The sequence below is a fragment of the Mustela putorius genome, unplaced genomic scaffold (assembly GCF_011764305.1).
Source record: "Mustela putorius furo isolate JIRA1106 unplaced genomic scaffold, ASM1176430v1.1 tig00000196_pilon_pilon_pilon, whole genome shotgun sequence".
Classification (NCBI taxonomy): domain Eukaryota; kingdom Metazoa; phylum Chordata; class Mammalia; order Carnivora; family Mustelidae; genus Mustela; species Mustela putorius.
The window spans coordinates 1,065,466-1,085,944 of record NW_025421310.1 but is presented as its reverse complement, the minus strand read 5'-3'; the positions used below and the strand labels follow the sequence as shown (position 1 = coordinate 1,085,944).

At 54.3% G+C, this 20,479-nt stretch overlaps 2 protein-coding genes across 6 annotated transcripts; both read left to right on the top strand.

Moving 5' to 3' along the window:
* The first annotated feature begins 656 nt into the window (after window positions 1-656).
* FBL (fibrillarin) lies at window positions 657-11,526 on the top strand. The gene is made up of 9 exons (XM_013047670.2): window positions 657-810; window positions 6,391-6,537; window positions 6,636-6,737; window positions 6,826-6,920; window positions 7,854-8,024; window positions 8,928-9,060; window positions 10,049-10,161; window positions 11,142-11,287; window positions 11,397-11,526. The coding sequence occupies exons 1-9, from the start codon at window positions 801-803 to the stop codon at window positions 11,419-11,421; spliced, it is 942 nt and encodes a 313-aa protein (XP_012903124.1). The 5' UTR covers window positions 657-800; the 3' UTR covers window positions 11,422-11,526.
* A 345-nt stretch (window positions 11,527-11,871) lies between these two features.
* DYRK1B (dual specificity tyrosine phosphorylation regulated kinase 1B) lies at window positions 11,872-20,272 on the top strand. Of its 5 annotated transcripts, XM_004776152.2 has the most exons (12): window positions 12,561-12,821; window positions 14,011-14,174; window positions 15,183-15,302; window positions 15,415-15,603; window positions 15,742-15,889; window positions 16,924-17,210; window positions 17,963-18,109; window positions 18,197-18,337; window positions 18,636-18,671; window positions 18,756-18,951; window positions 19,335-19,441; window positions 19,537-20,272. In XM_004776152.2, exons 1-12 carry the CDS (start codon window positions 12,743-12,745, stop codon window positions 19,906-19,908), a joined length of 1,986 nt encoding a protein of 661 aa, XP_004776209.1. In that variant the 5' UTR covers window positions 12,561-12,742; the 3' UTR covers window positions 19,909-20,272. The 5 variants fall into 5 exon arrangements, with proteins under 5 accessions (XP_004776211.1, XP_004776207.1, XP_004776209.1 ...); XM_004776154.3 differs by lacking the exon at window positions 12,561-12,821 and adding an exon at window positions 11,872-12,039 and having other exon boundaries at window positions 18,636-18,951; XM_004776150.2 differs by having other exon boundaries at window positions 12,560-12,821; window positions 18,636-18,951.
* Window positions 20,273-20,479: the final 207 nt, after the last annotated feature.

Here is a 20,479-nt window from a genome sequence, read left to right as displayed (position 1 = left end):
GATTTGGATGTGTTCATTGCTATATTCTCAGTGCATAGGGCACCTGGTGCATAAATGCTTATAATATTAAGCCCAGAGTCTTCCCTGTTCTTAGCGGGGGAACGGGTCAGGGAAAGTTTTCCAGTATAGAGGGGTCTTCGGTAGTTAATTATAAATAGAGAAGAGATGAAATGCCTGGGTGGCTCAGGTCATAATCCCAGGGCTCTGGGACTGACCCCACATCGGGCTCCCTGCTCAGTCTGGAGCTTGCTTCTTCCGTTTCCTGTGGCGCTCCCCTTGCTTGCAAGTAAATACATAAAATCTTTAAAAAAAAAAAAAAAAAAAAAAAAAAAGGAAGGAAGAAAAAGAAAAAAGGAAGGGAGGAAAGGAAGGAAGGAAGAGAGAAAGAGGGAAGGAAGTAAGGAAGAAAGATAAAGAAGGAAAAGAAATAGAGAAGACAAGCAGAGGGCACAAGGCGTGCAAAGTCCTGCTGATGAGCCCGGATTACCCGGAGACTCACAATCGCGAAGAGGACGCGGGAAGCGCGATCACCGTAGCGACCGCAACGCAACAGCGTAAGCTGCGCGTAAAGACAGCACCAAAACGGCGGAGGGGGGCGGTGCCGTCCGAGGTGCACGAAGCCCCGCCCACAGCGCGCACACCGTGCCGCGGAAGCAGCCGGGGCTCCGAGGGGCGGGGTTGCGAAGATGCGTCACGCGCCGTACGCTGCCGCGCGTGCGCTCCTTTCCACGTGCGAAAGCTCCAGACTCGTGTAGTCTGGGTCGCTCCAGAGTCCTGAGCCGGGGAGCTGAGCTCTCGCCATGAAGCCAGGTGCAGGCCGGGGTTGGGGTCCAGGGTCAGGGGTCAGGGGCTGGGGCCGGCGGGAATCGAAGCGCCCGACCGGCGTCGGAGGGGCGGGGCCTTGGCTTAGGGGCAGGGGCTCCGGTGTCCTGTGGGGTCGGGGTCCTGGTTCCGGTCTCTTGTGGCTAGGGGGTATTGGTTCCGCCTTGTGATGGTAGCCGAGCTTGGGGTTCAGGTTCCTGGTCTGGAGGTGTGTGACTGGCTTTGGAGGTTACAGTCGTGAGTCGAGCATATTGGGCTTGAAATGGAGGGGGGGGGTTCCTGAACTAGGATTCATCTCACAGAGGCCGTCATTAGGGGTCTTAGTTGTTGGGCTGGGGGTGGCAGACCCCAGAGTGCTGACCCAGAGTCTGGATTCAGGCATCTGGGGGCTTGGATCTCAGGCCGTGGGATTTGGGGTTAATGTCTTGGTTCACAGGTGGAGAGTCTCGATTTGGGGTCCAGGAGAACTCCGTTTGCTTTCTGTGTCCCCGCCGCAACGACCATCCATCCCCTTAGGTCCCGGGCCAGCTTCTCAGAGAGGGCCCAAGTGAATGAAGACTCCTGCTTTGACAGTGTGTAGCTTTCTCTGTCCCACTTTCCCGCTCTCTACTCTCCCGAGAGGCGAGTCTCTGAGGTTTGAGTGATCGTGATTCTCAACTCGGGTGAGATGAACCTTCACAAGCCCAAGATAGGCTTAGCTTGGGGTGGGGGGTGAGGGGGAAATAGTCACAGGACATGAGTGATTTTATTCATTTGGTTTTCCCCGAGGTTCTCATGAACCCACCCCACCTCCCTGGTGGAAGATTGATGATAGTCCAGGCTTTGACAGTAGGAAGGTCTTAGTTCATAAATTTCAGTGCTAGCTTTGTTTTTTAAGATACTGTGTGACCTTGGGCAAGTGGCATTACCTCTCTGAATCTCAGTTTTCTTATCAGTAAAATGGCTTCCGGTTATAATTTTAGCAAGATCGTATTAAGAAAAAATAGCATATCGTGGTAATCTTTCTGCAATATTTAAGTGTACAAATCAACAGGTTGTACACAGTAGCCTTACACGATGCCATATGTCAGATCTTAATAAAGCTGGGGGGAAAGTAGCACAAGGCTTGACACATAGTGCTGTTTCTAATTGTTAGCTTTATCGTTCTTTTTTTTTTTTTTTTTAAGATTTTTTATTTATTTTGACAGAGAGAGATCACAAGGCAAGGCGAGGGTGGGGGGGAAGCAGGCTCCCCGCTGAGCAGGGAGCCCGAGATTCCAGGCTGGATCCCAGGACTCTGGGATCATGACCTGAGCGAAGGCAGAGACTTTAACCCACTGAGCCACCCAGGCGCCCCTTTATTGTTCTTCTTAAGAGTAGCAAAATTAGGGTCTTTCTCCCTGGCATCTTGGGTCTTTCTAAGTCAGGCTGTGCCCCTCCCCGCAACTTGCTCCACTAGAGTTTGAGGAAATCTTCCCACTGACCCAGAAGGTCTGTTTCCTAGCGCAGATCTTTGTTATCCCCTAATCTTTTCCCTCAGTGTGTGGAGATATGGGGTCATCTGGTGGGCGGGGCAGCTGGGTTTGTGGATCCTTGTATCCCCTGTGAAACTCCCTTTCTCTTCAGAATTTGGAGATCAGATAGAATGGTGTGGGGGGGGGGGTGCTGGACTGTGTATCTCCCGTCAGACACTGGCATGCAGGCAGGCACCCTATAATCTGATTCCCCCCAGGAATGGAGGAGACACCTTCCTCCTAACCCTTCCCTCATTGTGTTAGGCTATGAAGTTGCAGAAGTTGTTAAGAGTCAGCTCTTCACGGGGGCGCCTGGGTGGCTCAGTGGGTTAAGCCTCTGCCTTCAGCTCAGGGCATGATCTCAGGGTCCTGGGATCGAGCCCTGCATTGGGCTCTCTGCTTAGAGGGGAGCCTGCTCCCCCCACCCCCAACCTCTGCCTGCCTCTCTGCCTACTTGTGATCTCTGTGAAATAAATAAATAAAATTAAAAAAAAAAGAAAAAGGAATCAGCTCTTTACAAAGGATTGAGTCTGGGTGAGAGAAGAAGCCTTGGGGAGATTTTGAGCAGGGATGTGATGCAGTCTGACGGAAGCATTTAGAAGGATCCTCCTGGCTTGTGCGTGTGTCAGGGGAGCAGAAGTGGAAGCGAGCGCATCAGTGGGAAGCTTGTTGCTGTGATCTGGGAGGTGACAGCCTTGGACCAGGATGGTAGTAGTGGATCCGCCTGATATATTGTCCCAGTTTGGAAATGTATTTTGAAGATAGAGCCAGCAGCTTGTATGTGGGTATAAGAGAAGGGTCAAGGAGCCCTCAGGGCTTGGGCATGTGTAACCCGAAGGATGGAGTGTCCGTTTTCTGAGCTGTGGCAGATTGTGGGCGGAGAGTAGGGTTTAAACCAGGGAACCTCCTCCTAAAACTCCTGGAAAAGCATGTGCGAATGTATAGTTTCCCTGGGGAGTGGGTGCTTTTAGTACATTTTTGTAAGCTCCCCAGGACCTGAAACGAATTAAGATATGTTTTGAGTATCTGGGCCTGAGAGTTGGCACCCGTGCCCCCATGCCCCCTTCCGTGGCCTCACTTCTCGGGTCTCTGTTCCACAGGCCTGGATTGAGAGTCTCTTAGGCTCAGTGGAGTCTCCCCTAAGAGGGAGGGGAGGGGGACTCTCCCTCCCTTCATTTGAACACTCCTATGCAAACTGTGTGCCAGGCGCTGTGTTGAGGGAAGTGCTTTGTGCATATTAAGTCATTTATTCTTTGCAGCTCCATGTGGTGGGTGCTGTGTTATCACCGTATCTCGGTCTTACAGATGAAGTTTTGCAGGATTCCCATGAACCATCCCTACACTCTAGGGTTGGGAGTGGCATCTCCATTGCCCTGTATGGGACACGTGAACTACTCAAGGGGAGGGGACCAGGGTTCTCGTCACCATGCCATCACCTGCTTCCTGAACAGAGAGGATGCTTTTCCCCCTGAGGCAGAACGCAGGGGTGTAGGAGTCATCGGCACACAGCTCACTGAATGTTTATTGAGCCACTTAGTGCCAAGCGTCGTGCATGGTTCTGGGGATGCAAAACAACTAAAACATCCCGATTCCTTGGGGCCTTGATTCTGGTGCAGGAGTCAGGCAGTAATAAAGAGTGCCATGTGTGATGACTGATAGGAGAAACAAGAAAGCTGGGTAAAGGTAGGCAGCCCAAAGGCCCTTCTGGAAGGAACGTTTCATCAGAGATCTGAGCACAGTGAGCAAGTGGGTGAGCCTAGCAAATGTCTCCAGGACCCAGGCAGTGGGAACAGCAGGAATAAAAAGGTTTTGGGATGCCTGGGTGGCTCAGTTGGGTAAGCCACTGCCTTCGGCTCAGGACATGATCCCAGGATCCTGAGATCGAGTCCCACATCCAGCTCCTTCCTCAGCAGGGAGCCTGCTTCTCTCTCTGCCTCTGCCTGCCACTCTGCCTGCTCATGCTCTCCCTCCCTCTCTCTCTCTCTGACAAATAAATAAATAAAATCTTTTTAAAATAATAATAATTAATTAAAATTAAATAAATAAGTAAATAAAAATAAAAGTTTAGAAGCTGGAGAGGGAGTTTGAGGAGGAAGAGCACAAAGAACCCGGCATAGAAAGAGAGAAGTCACAAAAGTCAACGGGAGCCAGAGTTGGGTGGTGGTGGTTTCTCTTTGGGCTGCACATTTAAAATCACCTGAGGAGGGGGCACCTGGGTGGCTCAGTGGGTTAAGCCTCTGCCTTCAGCTCAGGTCATGGTCCCGGGGTTCTGGGATCGAGCCCTGCATCGGGTTCTCTGCTCAGTGGGGAGCCTGCTTCCCCTTCTCTCCCTCTGCCTGCCCCTCTGCCTACTTGTGATCTCCATCAAATAAATAAATAAAATCTTTTAAAAATAAAAAAATAAAAAATAAAATCACCTGGGGAACTTTAAAAAGCCTTGTGCTCAGGCCCCTACACCAGACACCTAAACAGGATCTGTCCATTCCAGAGTTTAGCCAAAGGTGAGAGTCACTGATTTCGGTCTTTGGAAGCCAGAGAAAGGAATTTTGGATGCATTTTCAACGTGACAGAAAACCACTGAAGGGATTTAGGCAGGGGGATGAAGAGATCCGATTTCGTGCTTTGGGAAAGGTCAATCCCTAGCTGCTGTGTGGACAGGAGACTCTAGAGGACATTAGGGAGTAAAGGTAGGCCAACTCTTCAGGAGTACCCAGACTTAACTTTTAACACTTAAATTAGTAATACCGATAAAAAGTTTTTTATTTTCATCTTTTAAAAAAAAAGGTTTTTTTTAAAGATTTTATTTATTTGAGAAAGAGAGCACAGGAGTTGGGGGTGGGGTACTGAGAGCAGAGGGAGAAGCAGACTCCCCGTCCTAGCCTTCAAAGCAAGGAGCCTGATGCAGGGCTCTCAGGATCCCAGGACCCTGAGATCATGACCTGAGCTGAAAACAGCCACTTAACCTAACCCACTGAGCCACCCCGGCATTCCTATGTTTTCATTTTTAATGGCATTATGATACATGAAGCTTTCCTAGCGTGTGAACATAGTAATGCATCTTTACAAAAACTCTGGCAAGTTTACTATTGAATAGTTGACATCAAGTGAAATCATCTTAAAGCATCACCAACATTTACACTATTATCTTACAACTCATGGGATTTGCCGAACGTACGGCTGAGCTTGGGACCCTGGCACAGAAAAGTCAGCTGTTGAATCTATTAGCACGAGAATTCCATCTGCTTCCGCCATTGTTATGGGCTCGGTGAAGTGGACGGGTTTGCTCTGACCTGAGCTGATGAAAATCAGGTCTCCCTGAATCTTTTCCCTTCAACTTTCAGTCCTGTTGACAAGCCCTAAATTGTTTATACATTGTCACTCACCCATAAAGGACAATTCAATTTTTTTTTCTTGTTTTTTTTCTCCCTGAGGTGGGAGAGACTTCTGCAGGTTTGTGAGCAGGGAGATCGGGTAGCAGGAAAGACATGCCCACCTCCCCTCCAGACCCAAGTTCAGGGGGTGGGACGGCGTGGAAATGTTGCCAGGGTCTGGGGGCCCCTGCTGCCACAATGAGCTGCTCCACGCTAACACTGAAAATAGAGTGGATTCTGCAGATTTGCTATCTGACCCACAAAAGCAGAACTTTGACAGTAACCTCCGTGTACCTAGGTGTTCCACCCCTACCCGAATCCCCACTATTTTGAGTTTTACATTATCATCCTCTTGCCTGGGGATGGCGGGGTGGGGGGCGTGGCTTGTGGGTTACAGCCTGACATCATTTCATTTTAGTTGTTGCTGAACTTTATAAGAGATACTATGTTGGATGTGGTTTTCTTCAACTTGCTTTTTCACTTAACTTATGACTCTTTAAGATTATTTACCTATTGCGTGTAACTGTAGATCCTTGTGATTGTTGACGATGAATATTCCCCAGTTTTATCTGCCGGTGGAACCTCTGGGTTGGCCCCTGATTTTTCTGCTGTTGGGGGTATCAGGGACCCCTCCCGGTGGAATCGTGAGACATAACTTCTCCAGCGTCATCGTGCTCTGATTCCTCTTTCTGTTGCCATTACAGGTTTCAGCCCCCGTGGGGGTGGCTTTGGTGGCCGAGGGGGCTTCGGTGACCGTGGTGGTCGTGGTGGAGGCCGAGGAGGCTTTGGCGGGGGCAGAGGTCGGGGTGGCGGCTTTAGGGGCCGAGGCCGAGGAGGAGGAGGACGAGGTGGTAAGTGACACAGGATCAGGAGGCTTTGCCTGGGCTCGGGGTGCGGGGAGGGAAGAGGTCATGGGATCTCCCTCTCTCACGGCCTCCCTGCCTTGCAGGTGGAGGTTTCCAGTCTGGTGGCAACCGGGGTCGCGGTCGGGGAGGAAAAAGAGGAAATCAGTCGGGGAAGAATGTAATGGTGGAGCCTCATCGGCACGAAGGTGAGTGAGGTGAGCCGGGAGCTGCCGAAGGTGGGGTGTGGTAGGGTGCGGCCCAGGGTCTTCACCTTGTACTGTTTTCCTCGCTTAGGTGTCTTCATTTGTCGAGGAAAAGAAGATGCCCTTGTCACCAAGAATCTGGTTCCTGGAGAATCAGTATATGGAGAGAAGAGAGTCTCTATTGCGGTGAGAGCAGAGCCCCTGCTGACAGGGTGGCCAGCGGTCTATTCTCCCTGCCCCCACCAGGAGGATCATCTTAATCCAGAAGTCAGATCCCCACTTCTGTGGGTCCTGGGTCCTCAGTGTGGCCCAGAAGACTCTGCACATTCCAGCTCCCCCTGTCTCCCCTCTGACCATACGGACCTCCTCTCTCCTCCCTCTGCCTGGAGTACGGCTCTCCCAGCTATGTGCGTGTGGCTGGTTCCCTTTCTCACAAGGCCACCTTACAGCACCTGATCTGTCAGAAGCAGCCGTCACTGCCCACCCTCCACCCTGTTATCTCATGTCATTTTCTTAATGGCCAGGCACACTCTTGCTCGGGGCTTTCTGCTGCCTTTCCTGCTGCCTCGAATGCACTTCCCCAGATAACTTGCTTGGCCCGCAGCTCCTTTGGGTCTACTGCAAGTGCCTCCTTCTGGGCTCTTCGCTGGTCACCCTGTCTCATCTTCCGCTGTCCCTCAGCCCATTCCCCCTACTTCATTTCCTCTTTCCTGACTTGATCTTTGCCCTAGCAGCTGTCCCTGGCTACCGTCCCATATGTGTTAGTTCAGTGTATACTTACTCCTTGAGGGCAGGGGTCTTGGTCTCATTCAGTGTACCTCCCTAGTGCCTGGCCCACAGTCTGTGCTGGCACAGCAAAAGTTTGGCAAATGAATGCACAGGTCTTGCTGTTAACGGATGTGATCTCTCGTCTCTCTGTTTATGGTCTGTCCCTGCCTCCTTCTACCTGAGTTGATAACCTCCATGAGAGGGCAGGCCCTGTGGCTGTCACGGTCACTGATGTGTACCTGTGTTTATTTCTTGAACAATGAACAAGTGCTCAGAGCCCTGGGGCGAAGGGCAGTGGGGTCTAGCAGAAAAGCCTGGCACTATCTTCCATCCCCACCTCTCCCGGCCTAGGAAGGAGATGACAAAATCGAGTACCGTGCCTGGAACCCCTTCCGCTCCAAGCTGGCAGCAGCAATCCTGGGCGGCGTGGACCAGATCCATATCAAGCCAGGGGCCAAGGTGCTCTACCTTGGGGCTGCATCAGGCACCACTGTCTCCCACGTCTCTGACATTGTAGGCCCGGTGAGTGGATGGGAGGAGAAGGAGGGGGGAGTAAGGGCAAGTGGTGAGGTGGAAGGGAGGGAGAGGTGTGGCTTGGGGCTAGGCCCTTCCTGGAGAGCACCTGTGGGAGAAAGAGCAGCTCCAAGCATCCGGTCTCCAAAGCCTCATTTAGTCTCACTCATGAGTTCATCTAGAGGGAAGGGACATGGGTACGGAGTAAGTGCAATTAGAGGGGCCCAGGGTGGAGACGGTTGGAATTGTTTGCCCTCTTTCAAAACGTTTGCCCCCAAGTCTGGTCTTCTGGTTTCTCTTAAAAGAACAGGTGTCAGTTTCTGGGCCTGCATTTCTGTGTCACTGTGCAGGCTCCCTGGTTAGAGGACCCCAGTGCAGCTCACTTCAGGATCCCCCACTCCTCCCCATGACTGTAGGCTGTGTCGTTTAGTGGTTAAAAACCCCAGGCTCTGATGTGGGCATTTAACAGTGAGGTGGCCTTCGGCAAGTTATGGAAGCCCTCTGAGCCTCAGTTTACCCTCTGGAATATCTTGAAGCTAAAGGAGTGAATTCCTGTGAAGTACTTAGAGCAGTTCCTGGCCCATTGTAAGCTGTTAGGACTTCATTGCTGTGCTCTGGCTTCCTCGTTTGAGGCCTGTATTAGGGGACTGGGCTCTCAGATCAAGTCAAGAGGGATCGAATAACCCTTGGCAACAACAGTTGTCAAACGGCAGGATTTTGATTCGGGCATTTGAAGGGACGCTACTTGCAGTGTTCATGTCCAAAAGCAGGCTTCCCGCTGAGCAGGGAGCCTGATGGCGGGCCTCTGTCCTAGGACCCTGGGATCATAACCTGAGCTGAGGGCAGATGCTTAACAACTGAGCCACCCAGGTGCCCCTGGGACCAGTCTTTTTATTATTTGATTTATTTTAGGACGGTCTAGTCTATGCAGTCGAATTCTCACACCGCTCTGGCCGTGACCTCATTAACTTGGCCAAGAAGAGGACCAACATTATTCCTGTTATCGAGGACGCTCGGCACCCACACAAGTACCGCATGCTCATCGGTGAGGGCTCTGGGGGTTGGCTCAGCTTGTGTAGGCCAGGCCACACCAGGGTGTCTGGAAGAGATGGCCAGAGCCCTGATTGGAATGGAATCAGAGTGGATGAGCAGACCTTCTGAGTCTGTTGGAATGAAGAGAGTGAGGGGAGCTGGGTGGGGTTGTGGAGCTCGGGTATCGGGCACCCTCATACATCCCGCCTCCCTCTAAAATATGGTACTTGATATGCTTCCCTGGCTTACGTATAACAGCCTCCCTCAGAGGTCTTCCTACTCATCACCTGGGGCGATCATAACCCAGAAAGGATAAACTGAGTGTGGTCTGGCTTAGAGGGACCCATTGTGACTATTACTGTGTTTAAAGAAAAAATTGGAAGCATAATGTAAAACTGGAATTCCTTGTAAACCACCCTCAGAGGTAACCAATACAAGCAATTTTTTGTCTGCTTTCCCCAGTTTAAAAAAATCAGTTTTCATTATACTATGTTTTTGATTGTTTTATTCAGTCACATTGGCTTAAAAATAATACTTTGCATTCCTCTAGTTTTGAGTTGTTTTTTCCCCCCATGCATTCATACTATACCCTTTGTCCTGCAATGTATGTCACTTTTGACAGTCCCGCAGACACTTTTGCCTGTAAGTGCTCACCTTTACTTGCCTTTTTGATGACGTGTCTGTCTCCCCTCCCCCCCCCACCCCAGACCTGGGAGTGTCTCGAGGACAGGGTCCGGGTCTGACTTGTCTCTGTGTCCCCCACACCTGGCCCGGGGCTGGCCACAGAGTAGGTGGCAATCATGGTTTACAAGAGGAGTGAGTGGATTGTGTGATTGGGTTTTGGACCCATCCTGGGAGCACAGTGGAGGGAGGGGGATTGGTGGGGTGAAGGGAGACTGGAAGCAGGGAGGACTCTGGCAGGAACCTGCTGGTGATGGGGCCTCATGGGAGGGGCTGAGAAGGTGGGGTGGATCCAGCTTGTAACTGTCACTTCTTCCTAGCGATGGTGGATGTGATCTTTGCCGATGTGGCCCAGCCAGACCAGACCCGGATTGTAGCCCTGAATGCCCACACTTTCCTTCGTAACGGAGGACACTTCGTGATTTCTATTAAGGTGCAGGGCTTGGAGGAGTTTAAGATGGGGTGGTAGTATCTTCTTTGTAACTGCCCAGCAGCTACTCAAAAACAGGGGGCCTTCCATCCTACTAATCCAGACAGTCTATTCCCAGACTCTATCCCTGCCCCCCCCTCCAAATAGCACATGATGGAAAACGTCTATAAAACTAAAAGGCTTTCAGTTTAAATAGGCAAAGAATGGTCAAGTGCATGATCGTGGAGTTGACCATTTGATTTTGAATTCCAGCTTGCACTGACTCTGAGCAAGTTACCTAACCTATGTGCCTGCCTGTTTCTAAGTAGACTAAGTAGAGGGATTAGTCCTATCTCTTCTAGTGTTGATACAAGGATTAAATTTATCAATATATATGTAGTGTTTAGAATAGAGCCTGGTATAAAATTTTATTTATGTATTTATTTTTAAGATTTGAGGCAGAGAGCACAAGCAGGAGAGGCAAAGGGAGAAGCAGGCTCCCTTGCTGAGCAGGGAGCCCTATGCCAGGCTCTATCCCAAGACCCTGCAATCATAGTCTGAGCTGAAGGCAGACACTTAACCAACTGAGCCACCTAGGCGCCCCTAAAATAAACTTAAGATGAATGCTAGATGCAATTTGAAAAATGTTTTATTTTGAAGTAGGGATTTTTCAGCCAGATTCACCATTCCTTAGCCTTTTGTTACATTTGTTTTAGTATTCTCAACATTATTACTATTGTCAAAGTAAAGGAAGTAAGAGGTGAAAAAGGAAAAAAAAAAAAACCTGGATATAAAATTAAAACACTGGCTTTAAGATAAATAGGTCTCTGTGTGAAGTCCAAATCAAATTGGAAAACTTCTCTAACGAAGTCTTTCCCTACATTTCCAAAACCTGAGTTTCACGGAGTTTCCAATGAAAACAAATACTGCTGGTTTAAAGAGCACAAAAAAAAAGGGAAAAGAGCCCAAAGCCTTGCTGCGAACTTAAATTCCGTCTTCTGTAGGCCAACTGCATTGACTCCACGGCCTCTGCTGAGGCTGTGTTTGCCTCTGAAGTGAAGAAGATGCAGCAGGAGAACATGAAGCCCCAGGAGCAGCTGACCTTAGAGCCCTATGAGAGAGACCACGCCGTGGTGGTGGGTGTGTACAGGTGAGCAGGGGCAGGCAGCCCACGCAGACCGAGCCCTGCAGGTCAGCCGTTGGTAGGAGTGTTCCAGATGGTGACAAGCTCTGAATCGCCTCTCTCCTTCCTCTCACAGGCCACCTCCCAAGGTGAAGAACTGAACCCCTGGCCATCTGGATTGCCAAGAGATTATGTTGCTACTGTTTCACGTGTGTTTTTCTATTAAAAGACTCATCCAGGCGCACCTGGGTGGCTCAGTCGCTTAAGTGTGGACCTCTTGATCTCAGCGCAGGTCTTGATACCGCAGTCGTGAGTTCAGGGGCAGCCTTCTTTAAAAATTCAACCGTCACCGCTGTGGGCTGAACAGCGACCGCCATTCCACAGTGCGCATGCGCCGTTCGTCAACTGGCGGGGTAGTAGGGGTGGGCAACTTCATCCGGTCCCTCGTGCGCATGCCCCTTTCTTGGCTGGCTTTTGCGCAGTCGTAACTCGGATTCTGACGCCTGGGCGGGGTTGATAGCATACTGTGCATGTCTGCCGGGAAGCTCCGCTGCGCGCAGGCGCGGAGTGTTACCCTTGGTCACGTGGGGGAAAGGACGGGGGGGGTGGGGGCGGAGCCCGGGGTGGGGGGGCCGGTTTGTTGTGGTCGCCATTTTGCTGGTTGCATTACTGGGTAATAGGGGCCCTGGCTCGCCGTGTCTGCCGGATACCTTCAGCCAGTGGGCAGGTCTGAGCTCGGGCTTCCCGAGCAGCTTGAGTCCCCTTGCCCGCGCCCTCAGGTAACAACGCGGTTACAGGTGGGGCGGCACGAGCTTGCGGGAAGGGGGTAGTACAAACCCGCCCTGCCCGCGTCGCCGCCAGACTTAGCACGAGGCCGAGGGAGGAGAGCAGGGGGCGGCGGGCAGGTGCAGTGCAGGCCGTGCCTGACTATTCATAGTCGGGTTCTTGGAAGGGGCCGAGCCCGAGGGAGCAGCTTTGGGAGGGCGACTGGGAGGGGGTAGCGGGGCCCCGCTCCCGCCCTTTGTTTGGGCTCCGCTCCTCCGGCTGCATCGTCGTCGCCTAGCAACAGCCGTTCTGAACTGCGATTGGTTGCGCTCTTGGCAGCAGAGACCAATGGCACGGTTGTTGCCATGGCAGGTGCGGACTGCCAAGCTCAGTCCGGCCCCGCCCGCCGGGGCTCCGCCGACCGGGGCGGGCCTCCAGGGTGGGGGGCGGGACGCCTGGGTCCCCAGGGGCGGGTGGCTGTGCGGGGCGGGGCCGGCGGGGCGAGGGTTAACCCGCCCCTCCCCCGTCCACCTGCTTTCCCCCTTCCCCCGCGTGCCCCGGGCTGACCCTCGTTCCCTCTCCTCCCCGCCCCCGGCGGCGGCGGCTGCTGTTGTCACCCACCGGGCCGCCTGTCCCGCTTGCCCTCCCCGCCGCGGGGCTTGCCGGGCCGGCCGGGCCGGGACAGGCGGCCGCCTCCTCTCTGCCGCCACCGCCGCCATGCTGGCTGCTCGCCCACCCCACTGGGGGCCCCACCGCGCCCCAGCCCCCCGTGGGCCTCGCGCCAGCCCTGACCCGGGTAGGGGGTGGGTGCTGGGAGAGACAGTCCTGCTGTGGGAGGGCCCCAGGGAAGAGGTTGTTTCGGGTGAGGGGCGGGGGAGCGCCAAGAGAGAGGAGGGATCCTGGAGTGGCCAGGCTTGGCATAGGAGAAAGGGATTGACATGGGAGAAGGCCCGTGGGGAGAGGATTTTGGTGTGGCAGGTACTCTGGGAGGGGAGAACTCTATGTGATATTTGGGGAATTTGGTTCTGGGGGCCTTCTAGGAATGGGCACAATTGTGGATTGACTCTGATGTAGAGAAGAGTAACTGGAGAAAGGGCCCTGGTAGGAATATTGGATGGGGGAGTAGGGGAAGATCCAATGTAGGGGAGAGAAGGGCAAGTGAAGAGACGCCTCCTCCTTGATTGGGAAGGGGGACCATGGACTAATATGGGGAAGATCCCTGATGTGGCACAGAGAAAGTACCTTGCGGGGAGGGGGGAGGTTGCTGATGTGGGAGAAAATGGTATAGAGATGAGGTCTTGGCATGTTATGGGGAGGTTCCCCTGGGAAGGGGGTGCCCTGATGCATGAGAATGTCATAGGAGTAGGATTCTTTTATATAGGGACTATCCTACATAACAGGATAACCTTGGTGTGGTCCCCAGGACCCTGATGTGGTTTTAGGGGCCTGCAGAGGACTCTGCTATGGGTTTGGAGGGGACCCAGAGTTCTCTCATGTGGTTTGGGGGATCCTAGAGTTCTCTGGATTTAGGGATCTACTGGGAAGGGTAGATCTTGAAGTTGCAGGGATCTTGTGTGAGGAGGCACTAGGGAGGGCCACAAGCAAAAATGGGAACCAAAGAGTGAACCCTACTCCCTATACTGTCTGTGGTTTCTTTTTCTTCTTTTCCTCCCCCCGATTATTGGTGTTTTTCTGTCCTTTCCTGTCATGCCCTATATCCCTGCCTGGCTTTCAATCATCCCTGCTCATATGGTCCCCTCTTTGTGCCACCAATTTCATTTATTTGGTAATCATTTGTTGAGGGGCTCTGCTGTCCCCCCCCCCGCCACCCCACCCTCTCTCCCCTTTCTACATTGCCACCTGTTGTCCTTTCTCTCCTCTCCCTCTGTGTTGCCTTCTTTCTGATGTCCACCTCTTTCCCGCCTGGCCCTGTCCCACACATCCCCTTGTTCCATGTTGTTCCACTGCCTCCCGCCTGCTCTCAGGTCTCAGCGGCGGTGGCAGCCGAGGTGCAGGATGCGAGAAGGCGCCCCCCGGCCGGGCTCCCGCTCCAGGCCTCGCTCCCCTGCGGCCCTCTGAGCCCACCATGGCCGTTCCACCAGGCCATGGTCCCTTCTCTGGCTTCCCGGGGCCCCAGGAGCACACGCAGGTATGCGTTCAGCTGGCTCCTCACCTGCCTGGGGTAGGGGGAGGCTGGGGATAGAAGGGTCTTGGGGGTGAAAGATATTTTGGTTGCCCAGATCAGCTTCCCCAGGGGCAGGAAGGGCTCATCTGGAGTGGAAGAGAATAGAGTTGCTGGCCGAGTCTGTTTGGAGAGCCAGGGTTCAAATCCTGACATGGTGGTTAAATGCCTCAGGTTCTCCCTGCTTTAGTTTTCTGTTCTGTAAAGCAGAACCAAGAATGATACCTACCTCACAGTGTTGCTGTGAGGTAAACAAGTTAATGAAATGCATGTAAAATGCAGAGAACAGAGCTTGGCACCTAGGAAACACTCAATGAATGTTGACAAAGGAAAAAAAGGTCCAGAGTAAAAGACAGGCTGGCAGGGTGAAAGGCAGTGAAGTCTGAGCCAAAAGGATCTTGGAGCCAGCAGCATCTAAGGGTATAGAGTCAATATTCCAGGGTGGACACTATCAAGGCTCTGAACTGTAGGGCTTGAAGCTCGATGGAGTGGGAGGTCCCGGCTGCCGGATCCCAAAACGCTGGGCAGAAACATGCAGAGTTGGGGGTGAGGGATGGGGCGATCCCACAGGATGAAGGTAAAGCCTGATAGCAGCCCTCAAGATGGGACACCCAGAATGGATGGTCTCAGGTGAAGGACTGGGAAGGACAGCCCACATTTTTATCTGATCTCTCCCACAGAGGTTCAGAAAGGAGTAAAGGTGTGGGATGAAAGGTCAAGGGTAAACAGTTGATCATTCATTCACTCAGCAAATCTCTGATGACCACCCACTATGTGCCAGGCCCTGCTCTAGGCACTGCAGATACAGCAAGAACAAGACAGTCTCTGCCCTTGGGGAATTTATATCTTGGTTGTTGTCACACAGGAACCAAGTAAATCCGTGTGTGGTAACAATAACCCAGCCACCCAGAGGGTTCTCCCATGGTCCGAGGTAAAGGTCTATCCTCAGTGCCCACCCCCCAACCCGGCCCACAGGTATTGCCTGATGTGCGGCTCTTGCCACGGAGGCTGCCCCTGGCCTTCCGGGACGCGACCTCAGCTCCGCTGCGCAAACTCTCCGTGGACCTCATCAAGACCTACAAGCACATCAATGAGGTGGGTGGGGGGCTGGGGAAGCAGGGGACCTGGCTGGGGCCTGAAGGGTCCTGGCTGCCAGCACAGGTCACTCAGCTATCTTTATCTTCTGGCTGGCTGGCTGGCTGGGCAGGTATACTATGCGAAGAAGAAGCGGCGGGCCCAGCAGGCACCACCTCAGGACTCGAGCACCAAGAAGGAGAAGAAGGTCCTGAATCATGGTTATGATGACGACAACCACGACTACATTGTGCGCAGCGGCGAGCGCTGGCTGGAGCGCTACGAGATTGACTCACTCATTGGCAAAGGCTCCTTTGGCCAGGTGTGGGAGGCCCCCCCCAACTCTGGCCCTGGGATCGGGGCACCCACTGATGTTGACCCACAAAAGAGTGGTGCCCTGCTCTGTCCCACATCCCTTTCCCCCCATTTCCTCACTTTGTGACATGCCCCGCCCCGGCAGGTGGTGAAAGCCTATGATCATCAGACCCAGGAGCTGGTGGCCATCAAGATCATCAAGAACAAAAAGGCCTTCCTGAACCAGGCCCAGATTGAGCTGCGGCTGCTGGAGCTGATGAACCAGCACGACACGGAGATGAAGTACTACATAGGTGAGGCCTGGGGTAGTGGTACTCCCAGTACGGAATGGGGCTGGTGTCTTTAGGGCAAGGGCTGGTCTGCAATTCCCTGATATCAGTGATTCTCCTGCCGCCTTCATGACTTTTGTCCTATGCCTGTGATGGTACCAGTTGGAGTTTATTGGGTGTTCACCGCTGCAAGCCTATTGCAAGCACTTTACATGAATTAACTGGTTTCAGTCTGACCATGGCCCTGGGGGGAAGGGGCATCTTGGCCCGCAGCTTGGAGAAGAGGACAGGCATGTAGATGCTATCATTTGCATAAGGTCACGATGTTTGTACTCGGGGGCTGTAATCTCACCAGGCAATGGGCTCCAGCACCTGTCCTCTTAATATCTATGTCAGTCTTTTTCCTCTTTCCAGTACTTATTGCTCTTAGAAAAAGCAAGTGCATTGAAAGAGTGTGTTTCCTTAAATACACATCCTTACCCTAAATGGAAAGCCAGTGTCCGCTGCACAAAAATAAACAGAACTGAGACTAAAACAATGTTAGAAAATTAAGTGAGGAAATGTAGAAAGGCATTAAAGACCCATCGGCACCAAAAGGAAACTTTCTCTTTGGTTTATCAGAAAGTTTGACAAGATGGGTCGCCTGGGTGGCTCAGTGGGTTAAGCCTCTGCTTTCAGCTCAGGTCATGATCTCAGGGTCCTGGGATCGAGGCCCACATCGGGCTCTCTGCTCGGTAGGGAGCCTGCTTCCCCTTCTCTCTCTGCCTCTCTGCCTACTTGTGATCACTCTGTGTGTCAAATAAATAAAATCTTTAAAAGAAAGAAAGAAAGTTTGACAAGAGACTTGAAGAGAATGAACTTGCCTTTATCACAGAAATCATTCTCTTGATGTGACTAGCCGCTGCTTCCCGTGGGCACCCCACAGTTTGGCCAGAGCTGCAGAAGCAGAATCCCCGATCAGCTCCCAGCCTCTCTTATTACTGTGTGCCCCGGGCCGCCTCTGGCCCTTTCTGAGCCTCAGCTCCTCCGTCGGCCCCTCTCCACCCCCTTGCCCGCAGTGCACCTGAAACGGCACTTCATGTTCCGGAACCACCTGTGCCTGGTGTTCGAGCTGCTTTCCTACAACCTGTACGACCTCCTGCGCAACACGCACTTCCGCGGCGTCTCGCTGAACCTGACGCGGAAGCTGGCGCAGCAGCTCTGCACAGCGCTGCTCTTCCTGGCCACGCCTGAGCTCAGCATCATTCACTGCGACCTCAAGCCTGAGAACATCCTGCTCTGCAACCCCAAGCGCAGCGCCATCAAGATCGTGGACTTTGGCAGCTCCTGCCAGCTTGGCCAGCGGGTGCGGCACGGGGCGGTGCGGGACGGCATGGGGGCGGGGCTCCCGGTGTGGGTGTGGTCCGGGCAGGGGCGGGTCCAGGGCCAGCTGGTGACTGGCGTCCGAGGGGCGGGGCGGGGGTTGTACGGTGCTGCCCCACGTGGCCGGTGCTTGAAGGGTAGTATTGGGACGGGGTGTTGGCGGCACAGAGTCGTTAAGGCCAGTGAATGGGGTAGGTAAAGGAGAGGGCCACAGGGTATAGTACCCAGTAGGAAAGAAAGAAAGAAGCCTGAGGAGATAGGGCTAGCTTTGGGCTGTCGGAGGGGGCAGGGTGGAGTCGGCTTGGTAAGCAAGGAGTGGTACTTGGCTAAGTTTGCTGACCCTGTGCTTTTAATGCTGTGGAGGAAGTAGAGGGTGGGTGCTTTAGTTTTGCAGCTTCGTGTGAACAGGCATTTGAGAGGCTTGGAAAGGGTATGGATTGGGTGGGTGGCAAGGGCCTTGGGCTCACACACTGCTGACCTTCAATAACCAAGAGAGGTCCAGGGTCAGGCCTCAGGATGGAGATCTGGGTCAGACTGGGCCACCAGAGACTTCTGAGGCTGATGAATAAAATGATGGTAGTGGCTCCTGGAAGGTGGGTGCTGATAACCTTCAGGTTTAGAACCCCCATCCTCCGTTTTCATGGAAAGAATCTTATCTTAGTCTTGGGTATGTCAGCAGCACTGCTCGAGGAGGCTGGGACCTCTGACTGGCCCTCTTCCCTGCTTCACCCCCAGATCTATCAGTACATCCAGAGCCGCTTCTACCGGTCGCCTGAGGTGCTCCTGGGTACACCCTATGACCTGGCCATTGACATGTGGTCCCTGGGCTGCATCCTGGTGGAGATGCACACTGGAGAGCCCCTCTTCAGTGGCTCCAATGAGGTGTGCTCCCAGGGAGGGGGTTGTGCTGGAGGGGGCAGAGGCCCGGCTGGGCTGGCCTGCTAACCCTGACTGCCCACCTGCTCACAGGTGGACCAGATGAACCGGATAGTGGAGGTGCTGGGCATCCCACCAGCCCCCATGCTGGACCAGGCACCCAAGGCTCGCAAGTACTTTGAAAGGCTGCCTGGGGGTGGCTGGACCCTACGAAGGACAAAGGAACTCAGGAAGGTGCGGCCCCTGCCCCATGCCGCTCCTCCCACCCTGGTGGCCCCTCACTCTCTCACACTTGGGGCTTCCTTTTTCCCTGCTTCCTCTCCCTTGTGTCTTTCCCTTCCTTCCTCTCCCCCTTGTCTGTCCTTTCCTTCGTCCCAGCCCAACCCATGTCTCCTACCCACCCTACAACTCTTCTTAGCTTCTTTCCTTCCACTTTCTCTCTTGTGCCTCTGTTTCCCCGTGTGTGTCTCCCTGCCCCTCCTGCCCACTGACGGCCACTCTCTTGCCCCCCCTCCCACCCCCTCCCTGCCAGGATTACCAGGGCCCCGGGACACGGCGGCTGCAGGAGGTGCTGGGCGTGCAGACGGGCGGGCCCGGGGGCCGGCGGGCGGGGGAGCCGGGCCACAGCCCCGCCGACTACCTCCGCTTCCAGGACCTGGTGCTGCGCATGTTGGAGTATGAGCCCGCCGCCCGTATCAGCCCACTGGGGGCTCTGCAGCACGGCTTCTTCCGCCGCACGGCTGATGAGGCCACCAACACGGGCCCGGCAGGCAGCAGTGCCTCCACCTCGCCCGCACCCCTTGACACCTGTCCCTCCTCCAGCACCGCCAGCTCCATCTCCAGCTCTGGTGGGTGCCCGGTGCCAGTGGGGCCAAACAGGAGGGAGGGAGGGTGGGCAGCTCTGGTTTGGCCTGAACTGGGAGACCTTGCCCCCCTGGGCCTTCACCTAGAGCTGTGAAGCTGCGCCACCCTGAACTCAAGAATGGGTGGGGCAAAGAGAGCTCTGACCTGGTCTCTGAAATTGAGCTTGGGCTCACACCTCTAAAACTGCTTCGGGGACTCTGATACCGAGAACTGAGCTCTGACTGTAATCTGAAAATTGGGCCCCATCCTTCAGATAGGCTCCCAAGGCCTGGGCCTGGGTCACGAACCAGACTCAACCACCGAAAGATTCTACCACCACCTCTCCTCACTTAAGGTTTCTCCTCATTTTCTCCCCTGGCACTTCCAGGAGGCTCCAGTGGCTCCTCCAGTGACAACCGGACCTACCGATACAGCAACCGATATTGTGGGGGCCCTGGGCCCCCCATCACTGACTGTGAGATGAACAGCCCCCAGGTACTGGGGGCCTTGGGGACTTGGAAGTTAGTAGTGGGGTATCTGGGACTTTAAGACCTGGGTCTGCATCACCCACTGTTCCTTTGCTCCTTTAGGTCCCACCCTCCCAGCCGCTGCGCCCCTGGGCAGGGGGTGATGTGCTCCACAAGACACATCAGGCCCCTGCCTCCGCCTCATCACTGCCAGGGGCCGGGGCCCAGTTATCCCCACAACCCCGATGCCTTGGCCGTCCCCCGTCACCAACCTCACCACCACCCCCGGAGCTGATGGATGTGAGCCTGGTGGGCGGCCCTCCAGACTGCTCCCCACCTCACCCAGCGCCTGCCCCCCAGCACCCGGCTGCCTCAGCCCTCCGGACTCGGATGACAGGAGGTCGTCCACCCCTCCCACCCCCTGATAACCCTGCCACTCTGGGGCCTCGCTTGGGCCTCCGTGGTGTACCCCAGAGCACGGCAGCCAGCTCATGACCCAGCCCCCTCCCTGGGGCCCCTCCTGAAGCCATACCCCCCATCTGGGGGCCCTGGGCTCCCATCCTCATCTCTCCCCTTGACTGGAATTGCTGCTACCCAGCTGGGGTGGGTGAGACCTGCACTGATTGGGGCCTGGGGCAGGGGGTCAAGGAGAGGGGTCTAGGCGCACCCTCCCCATAAGGACTGGACCCTTAGCCCCCTCCCCCCCCCTTGTTTTCTATTTATTGTACCAAAGACAGTGGTGGTCCGGTGTCGGGGGGAGACCCCCTTCACCCTCGGGCCCTAGGAGGGGGTGGGGGCAGGTAGGGGGAGATGGCCTTGCTCCTCCTTGCTGTACCCCCCAGTAAAGAGCTTTCTCACATGCCTGCCTGAGCGTTTGCAGGGCCTTGGCTCCCTCACCTGGCCCTCAGAGGCGTGGTGGGGAATGGTGTTTGGGGTGGGGGTACCAGAAGAGCTTTGTCATGTGGGATGCGTCCCTGGGGAAGTTATGGCTGTTGGCGCAGACATGGAGCTGCAGAAGGTCCGGGGCTACAGAATCCTAGACAGAGATCCTGGATGGGATCCTAGC